The sequence below is a fragment of the Stegostoma tigrinum genome, chromosome 3, assembly GCF_030684315.1.
Source record: "Stegostoma tigrinum isolate sSteTig4 chromosome 3, sSteTig4.hap1, whole genome shotgun sequence".
NCBI classification, from domain to species: domain Eukaryota; kingdom Metazoa; phylum Chordata; class Chondrichthyes; order Orectolobiformes; family Stegostomatidae; genus Stegostoma; species Stegostoma tigrinum.
The window spans coordinates 32,633,065-32,658,267 of NC_081356.1; the positions used below are offsets into that span (position 1 = coordinate 32,633,065).

General features: G+C 42.7%; 1 protein-coding gene across 6 annotated transcripts in view; it reads right to left on the bottom strand.

Moving 5' to 3' along the window:
- LOC125451012 (paralemmin-2-like) overlaps window positions 1–25,203 on the bottom strand; it is a 438,977-nt gene that overhangs the window by 293,541 nt on the left and 120,233 nt on the right. For 5 of the 6 annotated variants that reach the window (XM_048527624.2, XM_048527622.2, XM_048527625.2 and 2 more), the window contains 2 exons: window positions 20,742–20,822; window positions 16,781–16,911 (listed from right to left, as the gene is read on the bottom strand). In XM_048527624.2, coding sequence (XP_048383581.2) covers window positions 16,781–16,911; window positions 20,742–20,822 — 212 coding nt within the window. Of the gene's footprint in view, window positions 1–16,780; window positions 16,912–20,741; window positions 20,823–25,203 lie in introns of those variants that run through there. The other variant, XM_059644362.1, reaches the window with a different exon arrangement.

Below are 25,203 nucleotides of genomic sequence, written 5' to 3' on the forward strand. Positions count from 1 at the left end.
TGGCCCAAGACCATCCAAAGTGGAGGAGGGGCACCCGGGAAGGGGCAGGGCACCAGGGTATCTGAGACCACAATGAACCATGGGGTCAGTAATTCATCTCCTTAACCCACAATTGAAAAATAGAGGAAGAAACAAAGGAAGAAATAGGATGAATTAGAGTCAAACATGTGGTGTTTTGCAAATCACTTAAGGAGTCTGAATTACCGTGGCAATGCGCACTTTTAAATGCATAGTGCATGCTGATGATAATACTGTTAATTTTCGGGGTATTATATTTGATAATTTTGCCTTCATTACCTTTTTTTAAGAAGTTTCTTTTGAATTTCTACTGGCAGGACAACTGAAAACCAGAGTAGCTAAGCTTTGATAACCTAAAGGTGCCAAAATGATTAAGTGGTGGCACAGTGGCTCAGTGGATCAGTGGTTAGCCCTGTTGTCTTACAGTACCAGGGACCTGGGTTCAATCCCAACACTGGGTGACTGCGTACAGTTTGCACATTCTTCCTGCATCTGTGTGGGTTTCCTTTGGGTGCTCCAGTTTCCTCCCACAGTGCAAAGATGTGCAGGCTAGGTAGATTGGCCATGCTATATTGCCTGTAGTATCTAGGGGTGTGTAAATTAGGTAGATTAGGCTTAGGAGATACAAGGTAGGGGATGGGGATAGGCAGAATGCTTTTCAGAGGGGCAGTCTGAACTTGTTGGGCCAACTGGCCTGTTTCCACACTGTCGGGATTCTATGATGAAGTAAAAAGCTGCATTTTTAAAATGTTTCAATCCAATGTTTGAGTGTCAGATTTAAAGGAAGGGCTAAATCTTAAATTTTTGTCTAAGTCTGAGTTATAATGAGTTTATTTTTGAGGGCTTTTCATGACAAGATCTGGCAAGTTCTCTCACCAAATGCACTAAGCACCATATACCTGTGGTGTCTTTCATGTCCGAATCTGGCCTCATCTTACCACAAGCTGTTCTTACAACAACTTGCTGCTCATTGAGTACTTTGGAATTCACTGATACCTCTTTGCAAGCTCTTCATGAACTTGGACAAGTACTGACATCTCAGAGGTGCCCTGCACATTTGTCCCAGGCATGGCAGACAGGTGCCCCACCTTGTGGGCATAGCCCTGGAGGTCCTGCTGAATGGGGTGTGCAGTTCTCTTCTCCAGGGCCCATCAGTGGGGGCTACAACACCAGACCCTGCCAGTCTGCTCCGTGGTTGCCAAGTGTGTTAAAGCAGGCTGGAGGAATGCCCAGCATTTCAGGAAGAACGTCAATGCTTGTCTCTACCCTGCTACCATAATTGCTACCATCTTCCCTCTGATACCTCACACTCACACAATTTCTGCATCCATACCCACCCCCTGTCAAGGTTCAGACTGTAGCACTTTCACAATTGCCTACAATATCGCTATTATTTGCTCTCAGCACCCCCTCAACTGTCGATATCACTAGTCCTTGCTTGCTCTCTACACTGCCTACTGACAACTCCCGACCCGCACCATCACCAAAAGCAGTTCTTCCCACATTCAGTTGGTTGATCAGCCCTAATGCTGAAATGATCCTCTCGCTGAGTGCCCTGAAACGGCCTTGGATTGGCATTAGAGGCTGCCCCTGGTTTATTATGCTGGAAACCCATGAATGAAGGCTATCTTCCTTGACTTTACTGAAGGTTGCTGATTATCATGACACGTTTTTAGCCCACACTAAATGCTAAGGCACAGCATTAGTGATATGAGCCGGGTACCTCTGGCTGGAGTGTGTGGGCAGTCAATGTGTAAAAAGGCAAGGCAATGCAAAGCAGTGACACGGTGAATATTTAAGTAGACTCAGAGAGAGTGACCACTATATGAGCCTGTGAAGAGACCAGAGATGCAGCCCGGCTCAAACCATGAGCTGGGTGCATACCCTGGAGTGCAAGGTGTCCTTGCTACAAACTATCATAGTTTCCAGATGGCATGAGTTGCAGCATTGAAGTGCAGATGAATTCTGTAAGTGAATCAAAGATATACCACAAGGGTTCACGGAGCCTGGCACATGTCAGATGTAAGAAGATGTGAGGTGGATGTGGCTGGTGCCCATGAGGCAAGCCCTGAGATGTTGTTGCCTGGTGTCCAAGATGGAGATTGCTTGGAGCAACTGGTGAGCTAAATCTCCCAGGAACTTACTTTGGTTTCTGCGTTGATCTTTCCTGAAGTCTATCATGTTCGGCAAGGCAGAGAGAAAGCTGAATGTTAATGAGGTGAATTGGGCAACAAACAAGGAGGTTAACAGATGATAACCCTCCTCAGTTGGCATCTCACTGTTGCCTAAGCGAGACACTCACCATACTGCTTGTGAAATGCACCAAAGATCTCAGAAGATGCATCTGACATAAGATCGACCTCCTTGGACCCAGCTTCTGATTCTGGTGCACATCTCATCATAGTGCATGTTGCTCTGTAAGGCTCCACCCTTAAACTTTTGTAGCTTTGCTTCTGTGGCATAATTCTTCCAAGGCTTAATACAACTTACAGTAACATCACCTCAGTGACAGAAGAAGAAATCTTTACCCTTGTGCTGGCAATGCTTGAAGGAGCCTGGATCTTGAAGAATCAGAAACTTTGCTGCATTTTTGTTCAATTTTTATAAAATCTTCACTAATAAATTTTACATGATTTATAAATACTGGTTATTTGCACCTTATTGTTCAGCACAACTGTGGCCTCTATGGTTAAAAATTTAAGAAAGCAGAATGAATGTTTTTAAGTAGAAGGGTTTTATCCTCAAGCTCCCCAAATCTTACAATGTTCTGGAGCTATGGTTGGTGGCTGCAAAGGCTCCAATGGTCTTTCCCTCACACGGGACCAGGAATCTCCCTCTCTCCTTTGATCTGCCATTGGCCTTTGTGGGATGGATTTGCAGGTTGATAAATGACCTGTGTGACCACATTATGGTAAGACTTTCCTTAGTTGTCAAGTCCTGCATTGGAAATAATAGTCAAGCGTTTTTGTCTCAAAGGTTGCAATGTTACCCAATATGTCACAGGAATTCTGTGTTAAAACAAGTATGGAAAGAGAAATGAAGAGTTGGAAAGTAAAATTTGAATGGAAAAAAAGAGGCAAGAGTCATATTCTCTTTTGGGGAGGCAACGGTCTAGTAATGCCATCACTAGGCTAGTAACCTGGAGACTCAGGGAATAATCCAGGGACCTGGGTTCAAAACGTGTCTCGGCAGATGGCTGAATGTGAAATCACTTAAAAAAAATGTGGGATTAAGAGTCTAATAATGACCAGGAAACCATTGTCAACTGTGAAGGGAAAAGCCCACCTGGTTCACTTCAGGGAAGGAAGCTGCCTTCCTTACCTGGTCTGGTCTATATGTGACTCCAGACCCACAGTAATGTGACTGACTCTCAACTGACATCCGGGCAATTAGGAGTGGGCAATGAATGCTGTCCAGCAATTTTGGTGCAGGTGGGGAGATGTCAGGAGATGGTGCAGAGAGCAAGCAAGGACTAGCGATGTTGACGTTTGGTGGGGGGGGCGGGGTGGGAAACAGTGGCAGCAAAGAAGCGCAATGCTGTGAATGGATTAAAAATAAAAGTTGCAAGCATGCCGTTTTGTAAATTCGTACTGAACTTGCCCAACTTCTTCTTGTTTTCCATTCCTTCTGTCAAGAAAGAAAGCAACATTCTTTCACAGGGACCTTCCCATCCTCGGTGCAATAGGGCTGGACAGCCAACAGAAGGTTTTTCTCCCATGTTAGAATGCAGATTACAGGTAACATAAGACAAATGCTTAAAACTAGAAAATCATAGGGCAGGACAGAAAGATGTAGATTATTTCCAGCCTCACAAGGGCCCCATATGTTAAATTTAAGGAATATAAAACAGAACAAGTAAGTTTGCTTTACTCAGGGAATTGACGCTGTAGAATTCACTTCCAGGGTTAATGGTTTTGGAAACCCCATTCCAATATTCATGGTTGAATTGGATCAGTGGCTGGAGGAAAAGGGCCAATAAAATCTGGTACTAGGTGTTCAACATAATCCTTTGCTCATGGGTAAATAATAAAGGCCAATACTGAACTATTGGGCTAAATGGCCTGTTTCTATGTTGTGACTTCACATATATTTATAAATATGCATATATATTAACTATGTTGAAATAATACAGAGAAACAGAAATAAAACATAAACAATTAAACCTATTATGGCGCTTTGTTTCTTCATTCTTCGAAATCAGTATTTATAATTATTTAAACCCTTTGCATCATAAACGTGCTTTGGAACTGAATAGAAGTCAGGCCCTTTGAGCTAGCAATTTTCGGTAGACAGTTAGCAAGCAGATCTAGTGCAGGGCTTCTGGTTAAGAATGGAACAAAAACCACTTGTGGAATTCTAATTAAACTGCATAAACAATGACTGTATCACCCACGTCTGTATTTGTGGAGTTGAGGTCTGCAACTTGCTTTATAAGGACTTTCCTTTTTTTGGTCCCAACTCCTTATCAATCTGCAACCCATTGTGTTACTAAAAATAGGCTACTTCAACTGAGCAAAGGCACTGTTCTGAGACTGGAAATTAAGTGATGGTACAATTAAACAACCTTGATCAAAATATTTAATCAAAAAACAAATGCACAGAGTAAAAACAGAACTGAAGCGTTTTGTTGCATTTCATTCCTCCATTTAGTTTATAATATTGTTGTGTTAACTTTATTGGTTACAGTATTAAGGTATTTACCTTTTAGATATTTACTTGGGAAGTTGTCACACTGAACAGTTGATCATCACACTGACTTGTCTATTGTAAAACTATCCTACTAACTAACTCACTACGCTGGCTAGTTTTTTTTGCCATTCTTACTAATTTTTCATGATTCTGACTAGTTTTACATCTCCCTGACAAATATTTCTGTAACTTTCCTGCATAGTTTTCACCTTCCTAACAGGTTACTAGCCAGCTTCCGCCAGTTTTCACCGGCCTGATGGGTTATTCAAAACACCATTGGTTGCTAGTCAATGTACTGGCAGTACAGTATTTAATTTACTCAGTCTTTCCTGTGCAATATTAAGAAAATGATCACTTTTTAAATTTATTCATCCACAGGTGATGTTGACGCGACCAACATTTGTGGTGCATTGCTCTTCAAAAAGTGGTGGTGAGCTTTGTTCTTAAACTGCTGTAGTCCCTGTAGTGTAGGACACCCACAGTGCTGTTCAAATCATAGATTCATTGATTCCCTACAGTGTGGAAGCAGGCCATTTGGCCCATTGAGTCCAAACCAACCCTCTGAAGAGCATGCCGCCCAGACCCATCACACTACCCTATCCCTGCTTTTCCCAGGGCTAATTCACCTAGCCTACACGTCCCTGGACACATCAGGATGGCCACTCCACCTAAGCTGCACATCCACAGACTATGGAAGGAAACCACACCACCCAGGAGAGACTCCATGCAGACACAGGGAGAACATGCAAACTCTACACACACAGTCGCGTGAGGGTGGAATCAAACCTGGGACCCTGGTGCTGTGAGGTAGCAGTGCTAACCACTGAACCACTATGCCACCCTGTTAGGGAGGGAGTTACAGGGCTTTGATCGAGCGAGAGTGAAGGAATGATAATCCTGTTGCAAGTCAGGTTGTGTGTCAGAGGAGAATTTGCTGGTAGCAGTCCTTCAAGGTGGCAGAGATTGTGAATTTGGAAGTTGCTGTCAAAGGAAGCATTGCCAAAGCCTATCTTGCTGTTGGAACACACTGTTGCCACTGTGCATCTGTGGTGGACGGAATGGATACTTTAGGCGGTGAATGGGGTGCAAATCAAGCGGGCTGTTTTGTTCTGAACAGTTCTGTACTTCTTGTGTGTTAACTGGAACTGTACTCATCCAGGCAAGCAGAGAGTATTCTATTACAGATTTGATTTAATGGTGGAAAAGCTGTAGGAATTAAGGAGGTGAACTACCTAACCACAGAATTTTCAGTCTCTTTTCTGTTCTCTCCTGTTAGGAATGGTTTTTGCCTGGCACTTGTATGGCATGCATTTTACTATTTGGCTAAGCATACAGATATGGGGAAAGAATGGGAGTGGCAATAACAGAATTACTCTTCAAAAATAATTGGTGCACTCTTAAAAGGTCCAAGTGGCTTCTTTTCATGTTGCACTACTCTATGACTCTACAATCATTCAGAACTATTCTATGATTCTACGATCAACTAGCAACCAGTAGTTGCACTCCACACCCAAAAACACTCACCACGTTCTGATATAAATTTGTAAACAAGTAATCTGTTAAGTGTTGGCAGCATTCTTGCCTCTAAGTCAGAAGTTTGTGAGCCCATTGACTTGAACACCAAATTCAAGCTGACATTTCAGTGTAGTACTGAAGGAAAGTTGTACTGTAAGAGATGTAGTTATTTAGATGGAACATTAAACTAATGTTCTCTGATAGATATAAAAGATCTCAAAATACACCTTCAAAAATTGTAGTGAAATTCCTTTCTGGTGCCCCAATCAATATTTATCAGGTGGTAAGAAATATGACAAAAACAGAGTGGTTAATCACTTTCATGCTGTGGGAGCTTGCTGTGTATAAATTATCACTGGACTATTAACTCAGCTAATGTTCTGGGGACCTGGGTTTGAATCTCACCATGGCAGATGGTGGAATTTGAATTCAACTTGAAAAAACCTGGAATTAAGTACCTACTGATGACCATGAAACCATTGCTGATTGTCAGAAAATCCCATCTTGCTTACTAATGTCCTTCAGGGAAGGAAATCTGCCATCTTCATCCGATCTGGCCTAAATGCGACTCCAGACCCACAGCAATATGGTTGACTCTCAGCAGCCCTCTGAAATGGGCAGGAAGTCATTCATTTTAAGGGCAGCTAGGGGCAGAAAATAAGTACTGGTCCAGCTAGCAATGCCCATGTTACACAAGTGAACAAAAAAAATTATGGCATTTATAATGTGGTGTTTTATAAATTGCTACTTTAGAAATAAAACCAGTCTGACTCCAAACTAAAACACAAACAGATTCTAAACAAGGCCTCACACCTAACATGCATTGTCTGACCTAAAATATCTTCTTTACACTGATAAAACCTTTAGTTCTCTCAGGAAGGTGACTTGAAAGAAACTTGGGGATTTACTTATACATATGAATCAATCAAAACTTTCTAACTGATTAATGATTTAACAGTATCTTGGGTTTGTATACTAAATCCTCATTGGTGATGTGAACCTTTGATCTTTTACTGACAAATTCTGTGTCTAATACCATCTCTCTCACTGAGACCTGAGGAAGGAGCAAGGCTATGAAAGCTTGTGTTTTCAAGTAAACTGTTGGACTATAACCTGGTATCGTGCGATTTCTGAAATTTATTACAGTGCTAAAGTGCTTCAGTTGCTATAACGTATTTGCGATGTCTTGAAGCGAATGACAGGCAGTATATAAATAAAGCCACTTTTGGTTCTTGGCAAAATTATTTTACAGAGGTCACAATGTTCATGCTTAAAAATATGCACGATCTCCAGATGTTCTTGTCCCTAATGGAGCTGCCTCGTCATGAAATTTTCTTCTGTTGGCTTTGGTTGATGTTACTATCATCCCTAAACATGCTTCTGAAGAATAGCCTCTCTCAGCTGGTGTAACTCAGTGCTTCTGACCTCAGCCAAAATGTTGATCTTGTCAGATATCATGTGACACTTCTCACCTCTTTATTGATACCAAAGAACCACATCCACCTCTTCCATCTCAAATGTTTTCTCCTTAAGACATCACATCAACATTCGCTAATCAGGAAGCTGACATGGGCAGAATGCTTGATCAAAAGGCTAATGATACAAACTGTATATGCTGTTGCTGCCTATTTTAGCAGATTTATTACTCCCTATCAGTCGTCTAATAATCCAGACTCCTTCATTAAACTGTGGCTCTAAATCAGGAGACAGTGTGGTCATGCCAGATGCCATGCACCAGAAGGAGTTAACATCCGATTAATGAGCCATAACTTTCCATGGCACTGTTTACTGGAACCGCATTATATTTTGTAAGTATTGTTGGCAATTCCTTTCATAGACTGATGATTACTGGTTTCCTGTAATGGCTGGTAACAAAATGCTGACAAGTGATTCTGCGAAGGCTTCGCACAATCTGGTAAGACGTGCTGCAATGAGGAACTTCAAATTGAGTCAGATATGGTTTAGGGCTGGAGAGATTCAGTCCTTGAAATATGGGGTGTCACCTGGGATTTGTCGAATCTGGCTGGGCATATTCCTAGAGATTTTGTGGCATGGACTCCCACCATCAACTGAACTGTGTTTACATCCCCACTATAACCCAGAAAATCTTTACCAGTATCTTTCCATTTCAAAAATAACCACTGCCTCTGCTTCCATCAGTCTTACAGGCTGTGTATTCTGGTTCATGTTAATTCACTGTGTAAATAATTCACATCATGTAAACAAAAGTTATTCAAGCTCTAAATTAACATGTCTGTGGTTGCTGGAAATCTGAAACAAAAACACAAATTGCTGAAGAAACTCAGCAGGTCTGGTAGTACCTGTGGAAAGAAAGCACTGTTAATATTTCGAGTGCAGTCACCCTTCTTCGGAATGGATTATTTGAATCCTGTTTGGAATTATTATTATGCAGAATAAAGCCTATGGGGCAGACCAAAAAAGAATGGTGTCAGGGAAAAACAAAATCACTATGGAATATTAAACACCGAGAGCTAGCAAGAACTGCAGATGCTGGAGTCAGAGACAACACAGGGGGAGGGTTGGTCATGGGATGAGGCCGGGGTGTAGGGAGATTTTAAAACTGTTGAACTCTATGTTTGTGCCATTGGGCAGTAGGTTGTGCCAGGTCAAGGAGGTGGGAATGAGAGGGAGGTTTGGACATGGGATGAGGCCAGGGGTGGGGAGATTTTAAAACTGGTGAATTCTATGTTCAGGCCAATGGGCTGTAGGCTCCTGAGGTAGAATATGAGATGTTGCTCCTCCAGTTTGCATGTGGTGTCATTGTGGAGGCAGCCCAGGATGGGCACGTCACCCAGGGAGTGGGAGGGGGACTTAAACTGGTTGGCGACTGGAAGGTGTTGTCATTCATTGTGTACAGATAGCCTATGCTCTATGAAATGGTCTCCGAGCCTACGCTTGGCTTCACCAATTTAGAGGAAGGCACATTGGGAGCAGCAGATACAGTAGACCAAGTTGGTGGATGTACAGATGAACCTCTGTCTGATATGAAAAGTTTGCTTTGGGCCTCGAATGGAGGTGAGGCGGGAGGTGTAGGGGCAGGAATTGCGCTTCCTGTGCTTGCAGGGAAAGGCGCTGGGGGTGGTGGGGTTAGTGGGGAGTGTGAAGCGGTCGAGGGAGTCGCAGAGTGAGTGAGAAAGGCAGAAAGGGGTGGGGAGGGAAATATATCTTTGGTCGTGGGATCGATTGCAGATGGCGGAATTGGCAGGGAATGATACGCTGGATGTGGAGATTGGTGGGGTGATATGTGAGGACACGGGGGGATTCTGTCTTTATTATTGTTGGGGGTTGGGGCGACGGTTTGAGGGCAGAGGTGCAGGAAATGCAAGAGATGCTGTTGAGGGCATTTTTGATCACTGGAGGAGAGAAGATGCGGTCCTTGAAATAAGAGGATATCTGGGATGTCCGGGAGTGGAACGCTCCATCTTGGGAGCAGATGCAGAGGAATTGGGAGTAAGGCATGGCATTCTTGCAGGTCGGTGGGTGAGAGAAGGTGTAGTCCAGGTAACTATGGGAGTTGGTGGGATTGAAGTAGATGTTGATGTTGAGCCAGTTACCAGAGATAGAGACAAAGGTCCAGGAAGGAGAGGGAGCTATTGGAGATGGTCCAGATGGATTTGAGGTTAGGATAAAAGGTGCTGGTAAAGTTGATAAACTGTTCAAGCTCCTTGTGGAAGCATGAGGCAGCGCCGATACAGTCATCAATGTAGCAGAGGAAGAGGTGCGGGAATAGTGCCAGTGTGACATCAGAAAAGGGACTGTTCCACATATCCGCTGAAGAGCAGGCACAGCTTGGGCCCATTCAGCCGTCCATGGCCAACCCCTTAGTTTGTTGGAAGTGGGAGGAGTTAAAGGAGAAGTTGTTAAGGGTAAGGATGAGTTTGGTTTAGCCGATGAGGGTGTCAGTGGAGGGGGACTAGTTAGGTCTGTGGGAGAAGAAGAAGCGGAGGGCTTTTAGGCCATCTGCATGGGGATACAAGTGTACAGGGATTAGATGTCCATAGTGAAAATGAGGTGTTAGAGGCCAGTGAATTGGAATTTTTGGGGGTGGTGGAGGGTGTGGGTGGTCTCCCAGATGTAGGTGGGGGATTCCTCGACTGGCTGGGGGGGGGAGGGCACTCAGCAGAGCAGAGTCACGGCAAGTGGAGATGATCTCAGTGGGGCAGGAGCAGGCAGAGACAATGGGTCGACAGGGGCAGTCAGGTTTGTGGATTTTGGGAAGGAGATGGAAATGGACGGTGCGGGGTTGGAAAACAATGAAATTGTAGGCTGTGGGCGGGACGTCACCTGAGGTGATGAGGTTATGGTCTGAGAGACGATGGTTTGGTGCTCAGGTGTGGGGTCATAATCGAGGGAGCGGTAGGAGGAGGTGTCAGAGAGTTGGCAGCTGGCCTCGGCGATGTAGAGGTCAGTACGCCATGAAAACCGTGCCACCCTCCTTATTTGTGGATTTGATGGTGATGACTCCTCCACTGCCACAATGACACCATAGGCAAACTGAAGGAGCAATGCCCCCTATTCTGCCTCAGGTGCCTACAGGTCATAAACATGGAATTTACCAGTTTTAGAATCTCCCCATCCCTGGCCTCATCCCATGCCCAATCTTCCCTGTCATCGCCATCTCCTTGACCTGACACAACCTGTCCCTCTACTCTCCCACCTAACCACCCCATCCACTTCACTGGCCAATCCCCACCACTCCCTGCAAGCACTAACCTATCACCATCCCACCTACTTTCCCCAGCCCACCCCACCTCTCTCTATTTATGTCCCAGCCCCCTTCCCCCTGTCCCATTTCTGAAGAAGGGTCCTGACCCAAAATATCAAATTTCCTGCTCCTCTGATGCTGCCTGGCCTTCTGTGTTCCTCCAGCTCCACACTGTGTTGTCTTACACAATATTAAACTAGTTTTATAGCTTTTTATGTAAGGATAAGAGATGTTTGCACTTTTTGTTGGAGGGTGGTGTCCAAAATTAGAGGCCATGAATATAAGACAGTCACTAATAAATTCAAGAAGAAATTCACAAGAAACATCTTTATTCAGAGAGTTGCAGGAGTGTAGAACTCATGACTAAATGGAGCAAATGGCATTATGCATAAGGGAATGTTAGTTAAGTGCACGACGCAGAAAAAGAGTAGGGGATGAGAGGAAAGGTCGGACATTGGATGAGGCCAGGGGTGGGGAGATTCTAAAAAGAGTAGAAGGACATGTGATGTTGGAGTGTGATGAAGAGGAATGGGAAGAGGCACAGTTAGAGCACAAACACTGGGATAGGCCCAAATGGTCCATTACTGGGCTGTACACTTTACATAGTACTCTCTCTTTGTGTGAGATGTATTTCCATATTACGTGTCAGAATAAGGTTCAGTTAATTGACTGACAGAGCAAGATAAAGGAGGACTGCATCAACAATAATGTCTAGATTCCATTTGGCGAGAACTCTCAGATGTCTGGGAAAAGTAACTGCTGTGCATGAATTAACAGCTTCAAGAGCTGAACAGGCTTGTGGTATGCTGTGAAAGGGTATGCCTTAAAATCTTAAATGTTTTCTGAAGAAGAGTCTAGGCCTGAAATGTCCGCCTTCCTGCTCCTCTGATGCTGCTTGGCCTGCTGTGTTCATCCAGCTTTATGCCTCGTTGTCTTAAAAATATAAGTCTATGTAGTGGTGTATTATAATTCACTCAGGGAATCTGATTTGTTGCAGCAACATTAACTTTTTCCATACATGTTGTAGTCTAGAGGGATGGATGGTGATGGTAGACAATCACACAGCTGACAATGAATTTCTCCCAGTCTTACGGCCTGCCGTTGGTGTGAATTGGAAGTGAGTTGAGTGCTGATACTCAACCTATTTGACTGCGTAATGAATGCACCTTCCTTCGCATCAAGTGCTGGAGTGGCACTCAAACCTACAGCCTGGGAGGAAGGGACGCTATCCACTGCGCCACAAGATTTCCTTGCAATCTGACTCGGCATAACAATCTATTTCTTGGAACAAAGTGGTTTCCTATCCTGTTAGGGCCATGGAAACATCACCGTGAAACAACAGCCTTAGTAAGAATAAGGTCAAGAACACTGTGGCATTGATTTTCTGATCACATTCCTCACAGGGAGCTCAATTTCCCAAAGTAATGTAAAACCTCCCTTGACTGTCTTTTGGAGAAAAAGTGAATGTTTGTTGAACTTACCCTGGGAGATGCCAGCTATGGCTTCGTGAGTAGCACTCTCCACTGTAGCACTCTCCAACCTCCATCAGGAGGTTGTGGCTTCAATTCTCATTCCTGAGACTTAAGATTATCACTTTAGGTTGCTGCTCTCATTCAGAACTAAGGGAATGTTGATGAGGTACTAAATCAAAGCTTTCTGCTTTCTCAAGGGGAAATAAAAGATCCCATAGCATGCCTTGAAGAAGAACAGGAAGATAGTTTGGTGTCATGGCTAATGGTAATCTTCAATCAATATTTTAAAGTTGATGATGTGATTATTTGTCCACAATGCCCGTAGAACCCAACAATGTGCAGGCTAGATGGACTGTCCATGGGAAATGCAGGTTTACAGGGATACAGTAGAGGGACAGATCTGGGCAGGGTGATCTTTGGAGGGTCAGTGTGGATTTGATGGGCCGATTGGCCTGCTTCCACACTGTAGGGATTTCATGATTATATGATTTATTTTATTGCTATCTGGAGCTTGTGGAGTACAAACTGGCTCCTGAAACACTGACTGTAAAGCATTTTAGCACAAGATCATAAAATTGTTGTGTTAGAAAAAGGGCCATTCAGCCCACTGTATCAAAGCTAGCTCTCTGACCATTTTAACTTACTGCCAATCTGCTGCCTTTCCCCAATAACACAGATCATAGAATCCCTATAGTACAGGAAGAGGTCATTCAGTCCATTGAGCCTACACTGACCCTCCAAACAGTATCCCACCCAGACCCCTACCCTAATGCTGTATTTCACATGGCTAATCCACCTAGCCTGATCAACCCTTGTCTAATGGGCAATTTAGCATGGCCAATCCACCTAATCGTCATATCTTTGTACTATAGGTGGAAACTGGAGCACCTGGAGGAAAACCATGCAGATATGGGGAGTATGTGCAAACTTCACACAGACAGTTGCCCGTGGCTAGAATTGAACCCAGGTCCCCGGCATTATGAGGCAGTAGTGCTAGCCACTGAGCCACTATGCTGTCCTAACCCTGAATATTATATCTATTTAAATAATCATCTCATGCCCTCTTGACTGCCTCCACTGAATTTGTCTCCACCATGATTTGAGGCAGTGCATTTCAGACCCAATCTACTTTCTGTGTGATAATATTTTACCTCACCTCATATTTGCTTATTGTGTAAATTACCTTATATTTGTGCCCTCTGGTTCTCCACTCTTTAATGACAGCATCAATTCCTCCCAAAATAGTTTGTGCAAGGGTCAGTATACCTTGTCCACATGCTGCTGCAACTAGAAGATTCTATTAAACCTTGTCCTTCTAATCTTAATAAATCAAAACACCAAGCTAATTTATTTAAACTAATTATCTGTATCCAAATCCATACTTAACAGGTCACTTAGTAGACAAGAACCTTTTCACTTCTTCTGACTTATATAAACACATCCTCTGGAGAGCCTGTTCTGTCCTGCCACACTTAATATTCTGTAGGATCTGAAATATATTCCAATTATTATGGATTTTATTAATTCATTATTATTTATTATGAATTTATTAATTCATTAACAGACTCTTATCTGTTTCTTTGTAGTCAGAATGTCATTATATGCCAATGGATGACTCGTGTGATGTGCTGTCATAAGACAGGCTCTGTTCATGTGTGTTTAATTACGTGAAGGTGCGTCAAATTTGTAAACAATTAAAAAGGCCATTTGGCCCATTGTGTCTTTGCCAGCCCTTTGGAAGAACTATTCAATTAGTTCCCTTCCATTTTCCCTTTCGCTCCCAAAGCTCTGTATTTTTTTCCTCTCCATCTATTTATCTAATTCGTTCTTTGAAAGTTGCTATTTAAACCACTTCCACAGCTGTCAAGGCAGTGAATTCCGGGTGAGAACGTCATACATTATAAAAAAAATTCTCATTGTTCTCTTTTGTATTTCTGAAATTTGCTTCAGTCAGCATCCTCTGGTTACAGGCCATTCTGCCAATGAAAACCGTTTTTTGTCATTTACTCAGTGGAAACTTAAAGGTGTTGCCATTTTCAGAAGACAATTATCTTTCAAGCCAGAATTGAGATATTTCTCTGGTTACCAGCTGAAGCTCACCAAAACAGCTCACTGTGTCCACAATTATATTGCTTGCAACTGTAGAGCTAAATGTTAACATTTGGCAATAGGAAAGCTAAGTCAGTGATAAATTAATAGATCGCATGATGGTGGCGAGCCTCTGAGGGGAGAACAAAAGTCTAGGCCTCATGCTAACTGTAATTGTACATAACATCTGAAAGAACTACAGATCCTGTAATTGTACATAGTTAGCATAACGTGAAGAAACACTGCTTTGAAAATACCTTAGCTTCCTGAAACTCTGTCTGCTGTATCAAACTGCACCTGACCTCCTCCAAGGCAAATCACAACAGAACAATCATATGTGTTTTCATTTGAGACTCATTCAGTCTCAAAGCATCGATTCATTCATAGCGTGATTGGGCATATATTTCCTCCCCATTACGTTAGCACAGGGTAGGGACAGGACAAAAATACATCCTTTTTGTTCAGGCTTTTCATCAACTTTAGTGAACACCCATCCAACTCAATCGTCCTGACCCTGTATTGTGTTGATGGATGTGGAATACAGTTGGGTTTTTGGTTTCCTGTCTTTGTTGCCAATTTCTGTGTCTGTCTATTTTCAGAATCTTTGGACTTAAGTTGCTATTTCAAAGTGATATAGAATCAGGGCTGAAAAGTCTGATAAGATTTTGAATTAATTTGCAACAGAAAAGATGTTATATTTGAAAGTGAAGAAAATATAGAGGGAGTTAGTTCCACTTGGAATTTCTGTTTTTACTATAAGTATATGATGGAGTTTCTCCAGTAACTTGTGCAGCTGTCATTACCAGAAAGCACCTGAGATATGGATTTAAGAAATGTATTTAAAGTGATGTTTGCCGAGTTTGTGGTCACTGTCAAAACAGAAGTAATGTGCCATTCCAACTTAAGGCATAAACTACCTTTTGGCTACAAACAGTCCTTTGGAGTATAGGAAACAAATGTTACATACTTAAACCGTAGGGTTCTGATATTCACAACTATTCAGGATTTTACTTGGGGGTTTATGCCATCAGAAATATTCAATTCAATCCATTACTTCTCTTTCACTGCTGGCAGCTTGCATTGACCTTCACTCATTGCTTCTTCGTTCCTCTACTGAAGAAACTGACTGCTTTTAGAGTTTGGTATTACACATTATCAACAGCCCTCAGCACCTCTTCTTCTCAGGTTGGCCTGGTTCACAATTACTGGCAGATGATTTGTTGGGTGAGGTGGGAGAACATGGTCTTAATCAACCACCCTGGAGTGTGTAAGGGCTCCAAACATCATTAGACGCACTGGCAGTGGAAAAAAGCATGCATTTCTCCTAGTCGATGGGTTCTACATTGTTATCTTTAAAGTATTGCACTTTGCTACATTAAGTTGGCAACTCTCTAAAACAGGAGAGTTTTACATGGTTCAGGCTGGGAATCAAACCAGGAACTATTCTTTTATCCTTGTCCCATCTACCATGTTGCTCGAAAACCTTGCTCATTTCCAACTTTTCCAGTTCTGTTGAAAGGTCATCAACCTGAAAATCTAACACCTCTTCTCTCCACTCAGATGCTGCCTAAATTGGCTGAGTATTTCCAGCACTTTGTGTTTTTATTTCAGTAATTTCCAGCACCTATGTTTCCTACATGCTGATCAGGGATCTTTCTCGTGCGTTTGGATTGGTTCAATGCCTGGGAGGATTCCTTATTAGTGAACGTACGAAAGTATGGGTGATGTAGCAATCAGCCATTACAAGATCATTTCACAAGATAATGTATGGCTTAGAAAGGCTGGACGCTAGGAAGTTGTTTCCGTTAGGTGGGGAGGCTAGGACCCATGGGCACACCCTTAGAATTAGAGGGGGTAAATTTAAAATGGAAATGAGGAGACATTTCTTCAGCCAGAGAGTGGTAGGCCTGTGGAATTCATTGCCACCGAGTGCAGTGGAGGCCGGGACGTTAACTGCCTTCGAGGCAGAGATTGATAAATTCTTGATCTCACAAGGAATCGAGGGCCATGGCGGCGGAGTGAGGGAAGTGGAGTTGAAATGCCCATCAGCCATGATTTAAATGACGGAGTGGACTCGATGGGCCGAATGGCCTTACTTCTGCTCCTATGTCTTACGGTCTTATGGCCTTATTATTTCCTCAACATTTCTACACTTTTCATGTAAATACATCCTTTTCTGAAGCAAATCAGAATTGAGATTCTGAATTGCTGTTTCTGGAGGCAAGTGGATCATTAACCGCTAATGGTTTTTATTTGTTCATGCCCATCTAACCTGCTAATGGCTTCCTCCAGTTTTTTTGCCTTGCTCTCATCTGATTGGAGCTGCTTGCTTCTGGCATCTTCCTCTTCAGCGGACACAGCAGGGATCCCTTGTAGCAGCCATCTCTCTCGTGTGGCTTTGGACTGGTTCAAAGGGAAGAAAAATCCAATGAAAACTTTACGCCATCAAATAGACAACTCAAAAACCAGTATCATCGATCTCCAATTCTCTTCTCTCCATCACTGCTGGCTGTACCGTCAGCTCTAAACTCTGGAATTCTGCCCTTTAGCTTCAACATCACTCTAACCCCTCTCCTCCCTGAAGATGTTCCTATGTCTTAGGCCACACTTTTGGTCCCCTACCCTAATACCTCCTTATAATGTTCAGTGTTAATTTTGTCTGGTGGCTTTCATGTGAAACATATGCTATTCCACCATATTAATAGGGGGTTTGTGCAAATGCGCTTTGTTATATTTCTGGGGACTTGACATTTTTGATCTGAGCTTGGTTTCAGCTGTATGAATGGCACTTGGAATTTATCTGAATGGTTCTGTGGATTCATACGGTGCTCAGCCTCTGAAACATTAACAGGCAACATTTTGCATATCTGGGAGTTTTCTGTGCAGAACTGGGTAAAATGAAATCACCAGTTTCAAAGCTACTCTGCAGGACAGACACTTCAGCAGGCCACACATCTGCAAACATTTTTAAGTCAATCTCATGTATCTCATTTTAGTTTGTTTTATCGTGAATAATATAAAAGTGCTCTGCCACATGTCATTGATAGCGCAAACATTACCTTCCACTCAGCTATCACTATGGAAAATTACGTGAATATTGCTGGAAGTAATTGTTAAAATTGTTGCCTTTCAATCATCAGGACAATTTACAAGAAATGTACAGAGGAACCCAACATTTGTACTGCATGAGAGGAGAGTGTTGATTGGTTGGTAAGTGGACTCTGATTGGTAGAGGCATTGCCACGGAGAATGCACCCATTAATGCCAATTGACAATTAACCATCAGGCTTTGTATTGACAATTAGATTGTTCAATATCAGTTGTTCAGGTCAAAATGCTTCCAGCAACAACTCTCATTCATACAGCACCTTTACTGTATTAGAATGTCCTAAAAGATAAAAATAGAGGACAAGGTTTTGTGTTCAGGGTCAGGATCCTAATTCCTGGGTCAACAGAGGATCCTGACCCCACACTATGCCAGGCCCAGGCACATAGCTTCCATTTTGCCTACATTAGAGGTTGGAGGGCACCCTCACCATCAAATCAAGGAAGGCAAGGGGACTTTCAGGGTTGGGAGGCCAATAGGAAGCCCTTGAGTAGTGAAGAGGCTGTATCCTGAAGTTTGAGGTAGGAGGAAGTGTGCGTGTGTGCATATGAAAGAGTGTGCATGTGTGTGAGTGAGAGACAGAGAGAGAGGAAGGGAAGTGATTCTATCATGTGGTACCCTTACAAGGCTTCTGATGTGCAAAATGAGCACAGCTTTGAGACCACAATTATGGAGGTGAAATCCTGCTGCAGCTATCGCCAGGCGTGTGATTGTGGGCAAGGGCTGCAGGGGAGAAATTCCTCCTCATCTCAGTTCTAAAGAATCGTCCCTTCACTCTGATTCAGTGCCCTTGGGTCCTAGTCTCTCCTACTATTGAAAACATTTTCTCTACGACTAGTCTATCCAGGCCTCTCGGTATTTTGTAAAGTTGAATCAGATCCTCCTCATCCTTCTCAACTCCATCAAGTATAGCCCCAGAACCCTCAACCTCTCCTCATATGACAAGCCCTTCATCCTTGGAATCATTCTTGGGAACCTCCTCTGAACCTTGTCAAAACCATCATACTCTACCTTAAATAAGGGGCCCGAAACTACTCAATATTCCAAATGTTGTCTGACCACAGCCTCATACAGCCTCAGCTCTGATATCCTAGCCTGCTTGAAATGAATGCTAACATTGCATTTGTCTTTCAAACTGCCAACTGTACCTACATGCTAATCATAAGAGAATACTGAACTAGGGCTCTGTACTTCAGATTTCCAAAGCCTTTCCCCATTTAGAAAATAGTCTACATCTCTACTCTTCCTACCAAAGTGCATAAAATGCACACTTTTCCACAATACATTGCGCCTGCCACTTCTTTGTCCCACTGTCGTAGCCTGCCCAAGTCCTTCAGTGGCCTCTCCAGTTCCTTAACACTTCCTGTAATATTTTGAAAATTGAAACAATGATGAATGGCTTATAAATTTATTTTGGCTTCTGTGCCTGTCTAATCACTGACTCTAATTGATGTCAGTGTTAAGGTTCTTGAACAGCAGCTGCCTACACACTTTTAGAAACTTGCACCTTGCAAAAGGGTGATCTGGTATATGAACATACAGTGCTTCGGAGTGAATGGCTGTAGATGTGGATTGGAATGGAAGATGAACCCCAACCCTTGTGATTTGCCTTACACAGCAGTGGTAAGTATTGGAGATTGAACAGAGGGAAACATTTTGTTAGCAGCTGGTGTGTTTAATAAAACACTCCTCCATCTGAATTTAGCAGCTTTCACTAAGAATTTCTAAGTTTGTATTTGACATCACTGACATTGAAAGCAACAGCTTTCAGTGGCTCCTGTGATCTGTTCTGACTTGATCAGGTCATTTACTAGACCAACACCAAGCCCTCTTTTTATAGCAGAATGGTCCCTTTTGACAGTTGATGCGCCATTGATTAAAAATCATTGCCACAACCTGTAATCAGTTGCCGTGCAAATGCCTTCCAGTTCGCAGATTTATTACAATGTTTGTTGGACTGGAATTAAATCCATATTTTGCAGTAGGACTCAATTTTTGTAACATATTTGTTTGGCAGCCACATTCTCCTCCTGTGGACTGTGAAGTATTATTGTACAGGATGATATAACATCTTTAAAAAAAGTGCCATGTGGAACCAGTTAAGGATTAAGAACACAAGGAGCCGGAGGAGAGTAGGGGGTCACGTAGTCCTCAGGTTTTCAGTGCTGTTCAGTGAGATCATGGCTGATTTGGCAAATCTATGATGTACCGGACTAGATCATTTTTACTGATTTAAAAATCAAAACAAGAATATAACATTTCTCTCTGGGTTTCTGCAGTCATCGCAGACTGGCTCACCTTCTCCTTTGGTGGTAAAGATAATGCTCAAGTGAAATGGATCAATTTTATCCCAGTTCCTTGTTTTTAGCAGGAATCAACAGCTGATGACTGCTCATGATGCATTTGAAACGTGCTTTATGTTATGTTATGGATTTTATGGTGCCAGAGCCATCGGCCAAAAACAATAACTTGCACTTTATATAGCGCCTTAACATGGCAAAATGTCTTGAAATATCTTAGAGGAGAGCTATCAAATAAATTTGTGGACAGGTGTCAAAAATGTTGGTCAAAGGTCAGTTTAAGGGATGACTTGAAAGAGTAGACATTGAGAGGCAAAGTGGTTCAGGGAAGGAATTCTTGCAGCTCATGGCTCGGCAGCTGAAGGCATATGGTGGAGTGATCGGTGGTGCATAAAATGGCCAGGATTAGGGGAGCACAGGTTCCTCAGTTAAGCTACAAAAGGTGTCAGCATGGCGATACAGAAAGGCTTTACAGAACTGAGCAGTCGCTAGCGGTGAGGTATATCGTAAAGGCTTAGTGGGAAAGACCTAATTTCTATGCTGACTAGACTGGGAAGTGATATTAACATGGGATTAAAAAGAAGCTTCTTTTTTTGGAAGACTGTCTATTCCAACACTGAAACAGATAAATCTCACCTCCCCCCCAGTGAAAATACTCAACATTGGAAGAAACCAACTACCCACATAAACACTTGCAGTGTCAACTGGATGGAGGACTTTGCCAATGTTTAATGATACAAAGCAATTAGCCACATGTGTAATGAGCGAATGTGACTGCATTGAGGATGTGATAAATTTATGCTGTGCTTTGCTATCAATCTTCCTACCTTATGGTGCTGCAGCTGAAGTATTTTATCTTCGAGCTGATGCCTCTTGTCTTCTATTTCTGCCTGTCTCCGCCTTTTCTCCTTTCGAGAGAGAGAGAGAGAGAGAGAAAGAGAGAAAGCATGTATTAGAGACAAACAAAATGCTGGAATTCAAGGTAGACAAACAGGAGGCTGGAAGAACACAGCAAATCAGGCAGCATCTGGAGGAAAGGAGAAGCCAACGTTTCGGGTAATACCCTTCTTCGGGACTGGAAGTAGGGGTATGGGGTGCAGGGTGGCGGAATGGTGATGATTGGTGGACACCGTATTAGGTGTGACCTGGTTGGTTGATGGGAGGGATGAATCGTGTTGGTAGCTGGAAAGGAGGGTCAGAAGGTGGAATAGAAGGGAAATGATGGGGCTGGAAACGGAGCTGGGATTGGGTGGCAGGGGTATTTGAAATTAGAAAAGTCAATGTTGAGTCCTCCAGGCTGTAGGGCGCCCAGGTGGAAGATAAGGTGTTGTTCCTCAACTTTGCATTCCAAGTCACTGTGACACTGGAGGAGAATGTATTAAACAAGTAGGTGTTTACCAATATGCTTCTTTTCTTTACATTTCTGTGAGAACCAACAGACATCTTATCTTAAAACTTATATTTTCTTCCTGATGCACATCAACAAAAATTATAATAAGCAGAATTCACCTGTGGTCAACACCATGTCAGTACTTGTAAGTTTTATCAGTACTGATACTGACAATGTGGGTATTTCTAGAAGCATGCATAGGACATTTCAGTGCAATGGTATTGTTCCTATTAAGAGGGCTGTCTTATGAGGAGAGATTGAGCAGACTTGGACAATACTCATTGGAATTTAGAAGAATGAGGGGGAATCTTGTAGAAATATACAAAATTATGAATGGAATAGATAAGATAGATACTGGGAGGTTGTTTCCACTGGTGGGTGAAATTTCAACAATGGGGCATAGCCTCAAAGTAAGGGGAAACAGACTTAGGACTGAATTGAGGAATTCAGAGGTTGGCAGTCTCCATGATCTCTTTTCTCCCTGATTTTAAAAATAAGTGCAATGCATACAAATTCCTTTAGTTAACGTTAAACAGAGTCCTGTGCATTAATACATTTGGCTTCTAGTGCACATAAGTGCTTGACACTGCAAGGCCAACTGATAATTTCTGAAGAAGGGTCCAGGCCCGAAACGTCGGCCTTTCTGCTCCTCTGATGCTGCGCGGCCTGGTGTGTTCATCCAGCTCTACACCTTGTTATCTCTGATAATTTCAAACTGGTTTCCACTGTAATTCTCTGGATCATCTACTGTAGGACTGCATTCAGAATGATTGGCACAACACCCATGGTGTATTGTCAGTATAACATGTTGTTTGATATGGTCCACCAGTTACTGACTCGAATGGCTGTCTACCTGACATCACACTGCCAATGAAACTCACATCACATTTCACATTAGTATGGGAGGCTAAATCTACTTTTGGATTGATCACAGCATGCTGTTAGTGGAAATTAAAAGCACTTGTAAGTTTACAAAGTAACTTGCTTCTTTCATAGCTTTAAATGCTGCCATGAATGTACCATTCTGTTAAAACAGAGGCAAATTGGTTTAAGACCTGAAATTTTGAAATGGAATGTTAGCTCATTTCATCTGTATCATGTTTGACAATACTTTGTATCCTCTCACTAGCAAGCAAGGAAATCAAAAAAAAGGGACTTGTGATGTATAGTGCAGAATTTTATTATTAGTTCCATAACAAATGAGCCCTTTTTTTAACATTCCATGCAAAACTAGTCTATGTGGAACTCATGTCCAAACCTATGACCTTGTAAGAACCAGGGCAACAGATACATTGGAGCACTACCTGTACCTGCAAGGTTCCTTCCAAACCTCACACAGCAACGTGACTTGAGACCACATCACTGTTCCTTCAGTGCCACTAGGACAAAATCCTGGAACTCATTTTTCATCAGTGCTGTAGCATACCTCAACCCAGTGAACTGCAGCAGTTCAAGAATGTAACTCAACACCAACTTCTCAAAGGTAACTGGGGATGGGAAATAAATAGTGACTGATCCAGTTAACCCCACATCCCGTGAATGAATGGAAAAAGCAAAAGGCTTCTTTTCAGAATGTGAAAATGTGATTTGCAAGTCTCTTTAAAGTGCTAGGAATTATTTTTAATGAGTGAATAATTCATCCGACTTCACAACTAAAAGGTTACATTAAAACACCTGATAAAACATTATCAGAAAACAGAACAAAAACTAGTAAAATGTACATAACAAAATAAACCACCCCAACCTCCCCCGTCCTTGCCAACTTTTATATTATCAAGAAGAAACACTGACAAAACGATGTCCAGATTTTCATTCCCTTTGCCAAGGCCTCGCAGAGTAGAGATTTGGAGATAGCAGGTAATCAATCATTTGAAGGTAGCAAATAATGTTACAGTAAAAGCTTAATATCAACAAAATATGAAGGAGCAATTTTAATCCTAACCACCTGGTGAGAACTTGGTGGGTGGCCAAATGACGTTTCTCCCACCCATGGGAAAGTTACCTGAAAAGCGTTGACTCAGATTTCTGAGCTGCCCTCAAAGCTAGTGAGGTCCTTCTGCAAAACTGGAGATTGGGTCCAAAAACACCATCAGTTTTTATCTACAGCTAAACTTGGTCTTGAAAATCAAAGAGCATGGGTGCCTTGCTGGGGACTCTAAGCAGCCTCAAACATTGCGGGGTCAGGAGGATGAGGGAATGCTTTCTGAGGCCTGTCAAAGAACAATGCAGCTGTCCCAGCCCTGGCTATTTTCCCTTTCCATCTGTGACAGCCTTCCAGAAATTTCCTCCACTGATGTTCCTTAGCGCTTGTGGTGGCTCTCCAGAGGTCACCTCTTATTTCTCATTCTTTCTCTGAACATGACTGGTGGGGATGAGGTCCCTGAGTTATTGTGTCATCTGTAGCTGTTGAACTTTTTTATCCTAAGAATTTGTTCTCAAAAATCTACCTAGGTACCTACATACCTAAGGTGGTGCTGTGGGTGGTTACTTATAAACTTTTCACTGCACTCATGTGAATATATGTGACAATAAAACTAATTCAATTCAACTTCTAACTCTAATCTTGTGCTGCCTATAAATGTCAACTCATCCTGAACTCTGTTGCACATTTCCTAGCTTGCACTAAATCCTGTTCAACTATTACCCCAGTGCCCCAACCTTCATTGGGTCACAGTTTGGCAATGCCTCTGTTTTAAATTATTCACCCATTTTTTTCTAAAACCCTCCATGATCTTGGCTCTTTCCATCTCCCTCCACCTTCTCCAAAACCACAACACTATGTACTCCAAGTCTGGCTACTTGGCCAGCCCAGATTTTCACTAATTCTCCATTTGTAGCTTTGCAGTTGGCTGCCAAGACACTAAACACTGCATCTCCTCAACCACTAAACACTGGAATTCTCTTATCAAACCTCCTCCTAGCTTTAAGTAGCTCCTTAAAAGCACTTCCTTTGACTGAACCATTTGGCCACCTGTTCTAATACTTTGCAGTATGGTTCAGTGTCAGGTTTTATGTGAGAATCTCCTAAGATGCAGATTGACGGGTTTTAGTATATGAAGGGTGCAATCCAAATGCAAGTTGACCAAACAGGTAGATGAGAGCAAACCGGTTGATGTGGTGTACATGGCTTTCAGCAAGGCGTTCAATAAGGTTCCCCACATTAGGCTATTGTACAAAATGCGGAGGAATGGAATTGTGGGAGATATAGCAGTTTGGATCGGAAATTGGCTTGCTGAAAGAAGACAGAGGGTGGTAGTTGATGGGAAATGTTCATCCTGGAGAGCAGTTACTAGTGGTGTACCACAAGGGTTGGTGTTGGGTCCACCGCTGTTTGTCATTTTTGTAAATGACCTGGATGAGGGCGTAGAAGGATGGGTTAGTAAATTTGCAGATGACACTAAGGTCGGTGGAGTTGTGGATAGTGACGAAGGATGCTGTAGGTTGCAGAGAGACATAGATAAGTTTCAGAGCTGGGCTAAGAAGTGGCAAATGGAGTTTAATGCAGACAAGTGTGAGGTGATGCACTTTGGTAGGAGTAACCGGAAGGCAAAGTACAGGGCTAATGGTAAGATTCTTAGCAGTGTAGATGAGCAGAGAGATCTCGGTGTCCATGTACACAGATCCTTGAAAGTTGCCACCCAGGTTGACAGGGCTGTTAAGAAGGCATACAGTGTTTTAGCTTTTATTAATAGAGGGATCGAGTTCCGGAACCAAGAAGTTATGGTGAAGCTGTACAAAACTCTGGTGCGGCCGCACTTGGAGTATTGTGTACAGTTCTGGTCACCGCATTATAAGAAGGATGTGGAAGCTTTGGAAAAGGTGCAGAGGAGATTTACTAGGACGTTGCCTGGTATGAAGGGAAGGTCTTACGAGGAAAGGCTGAGGGACTTGAGGCTGTT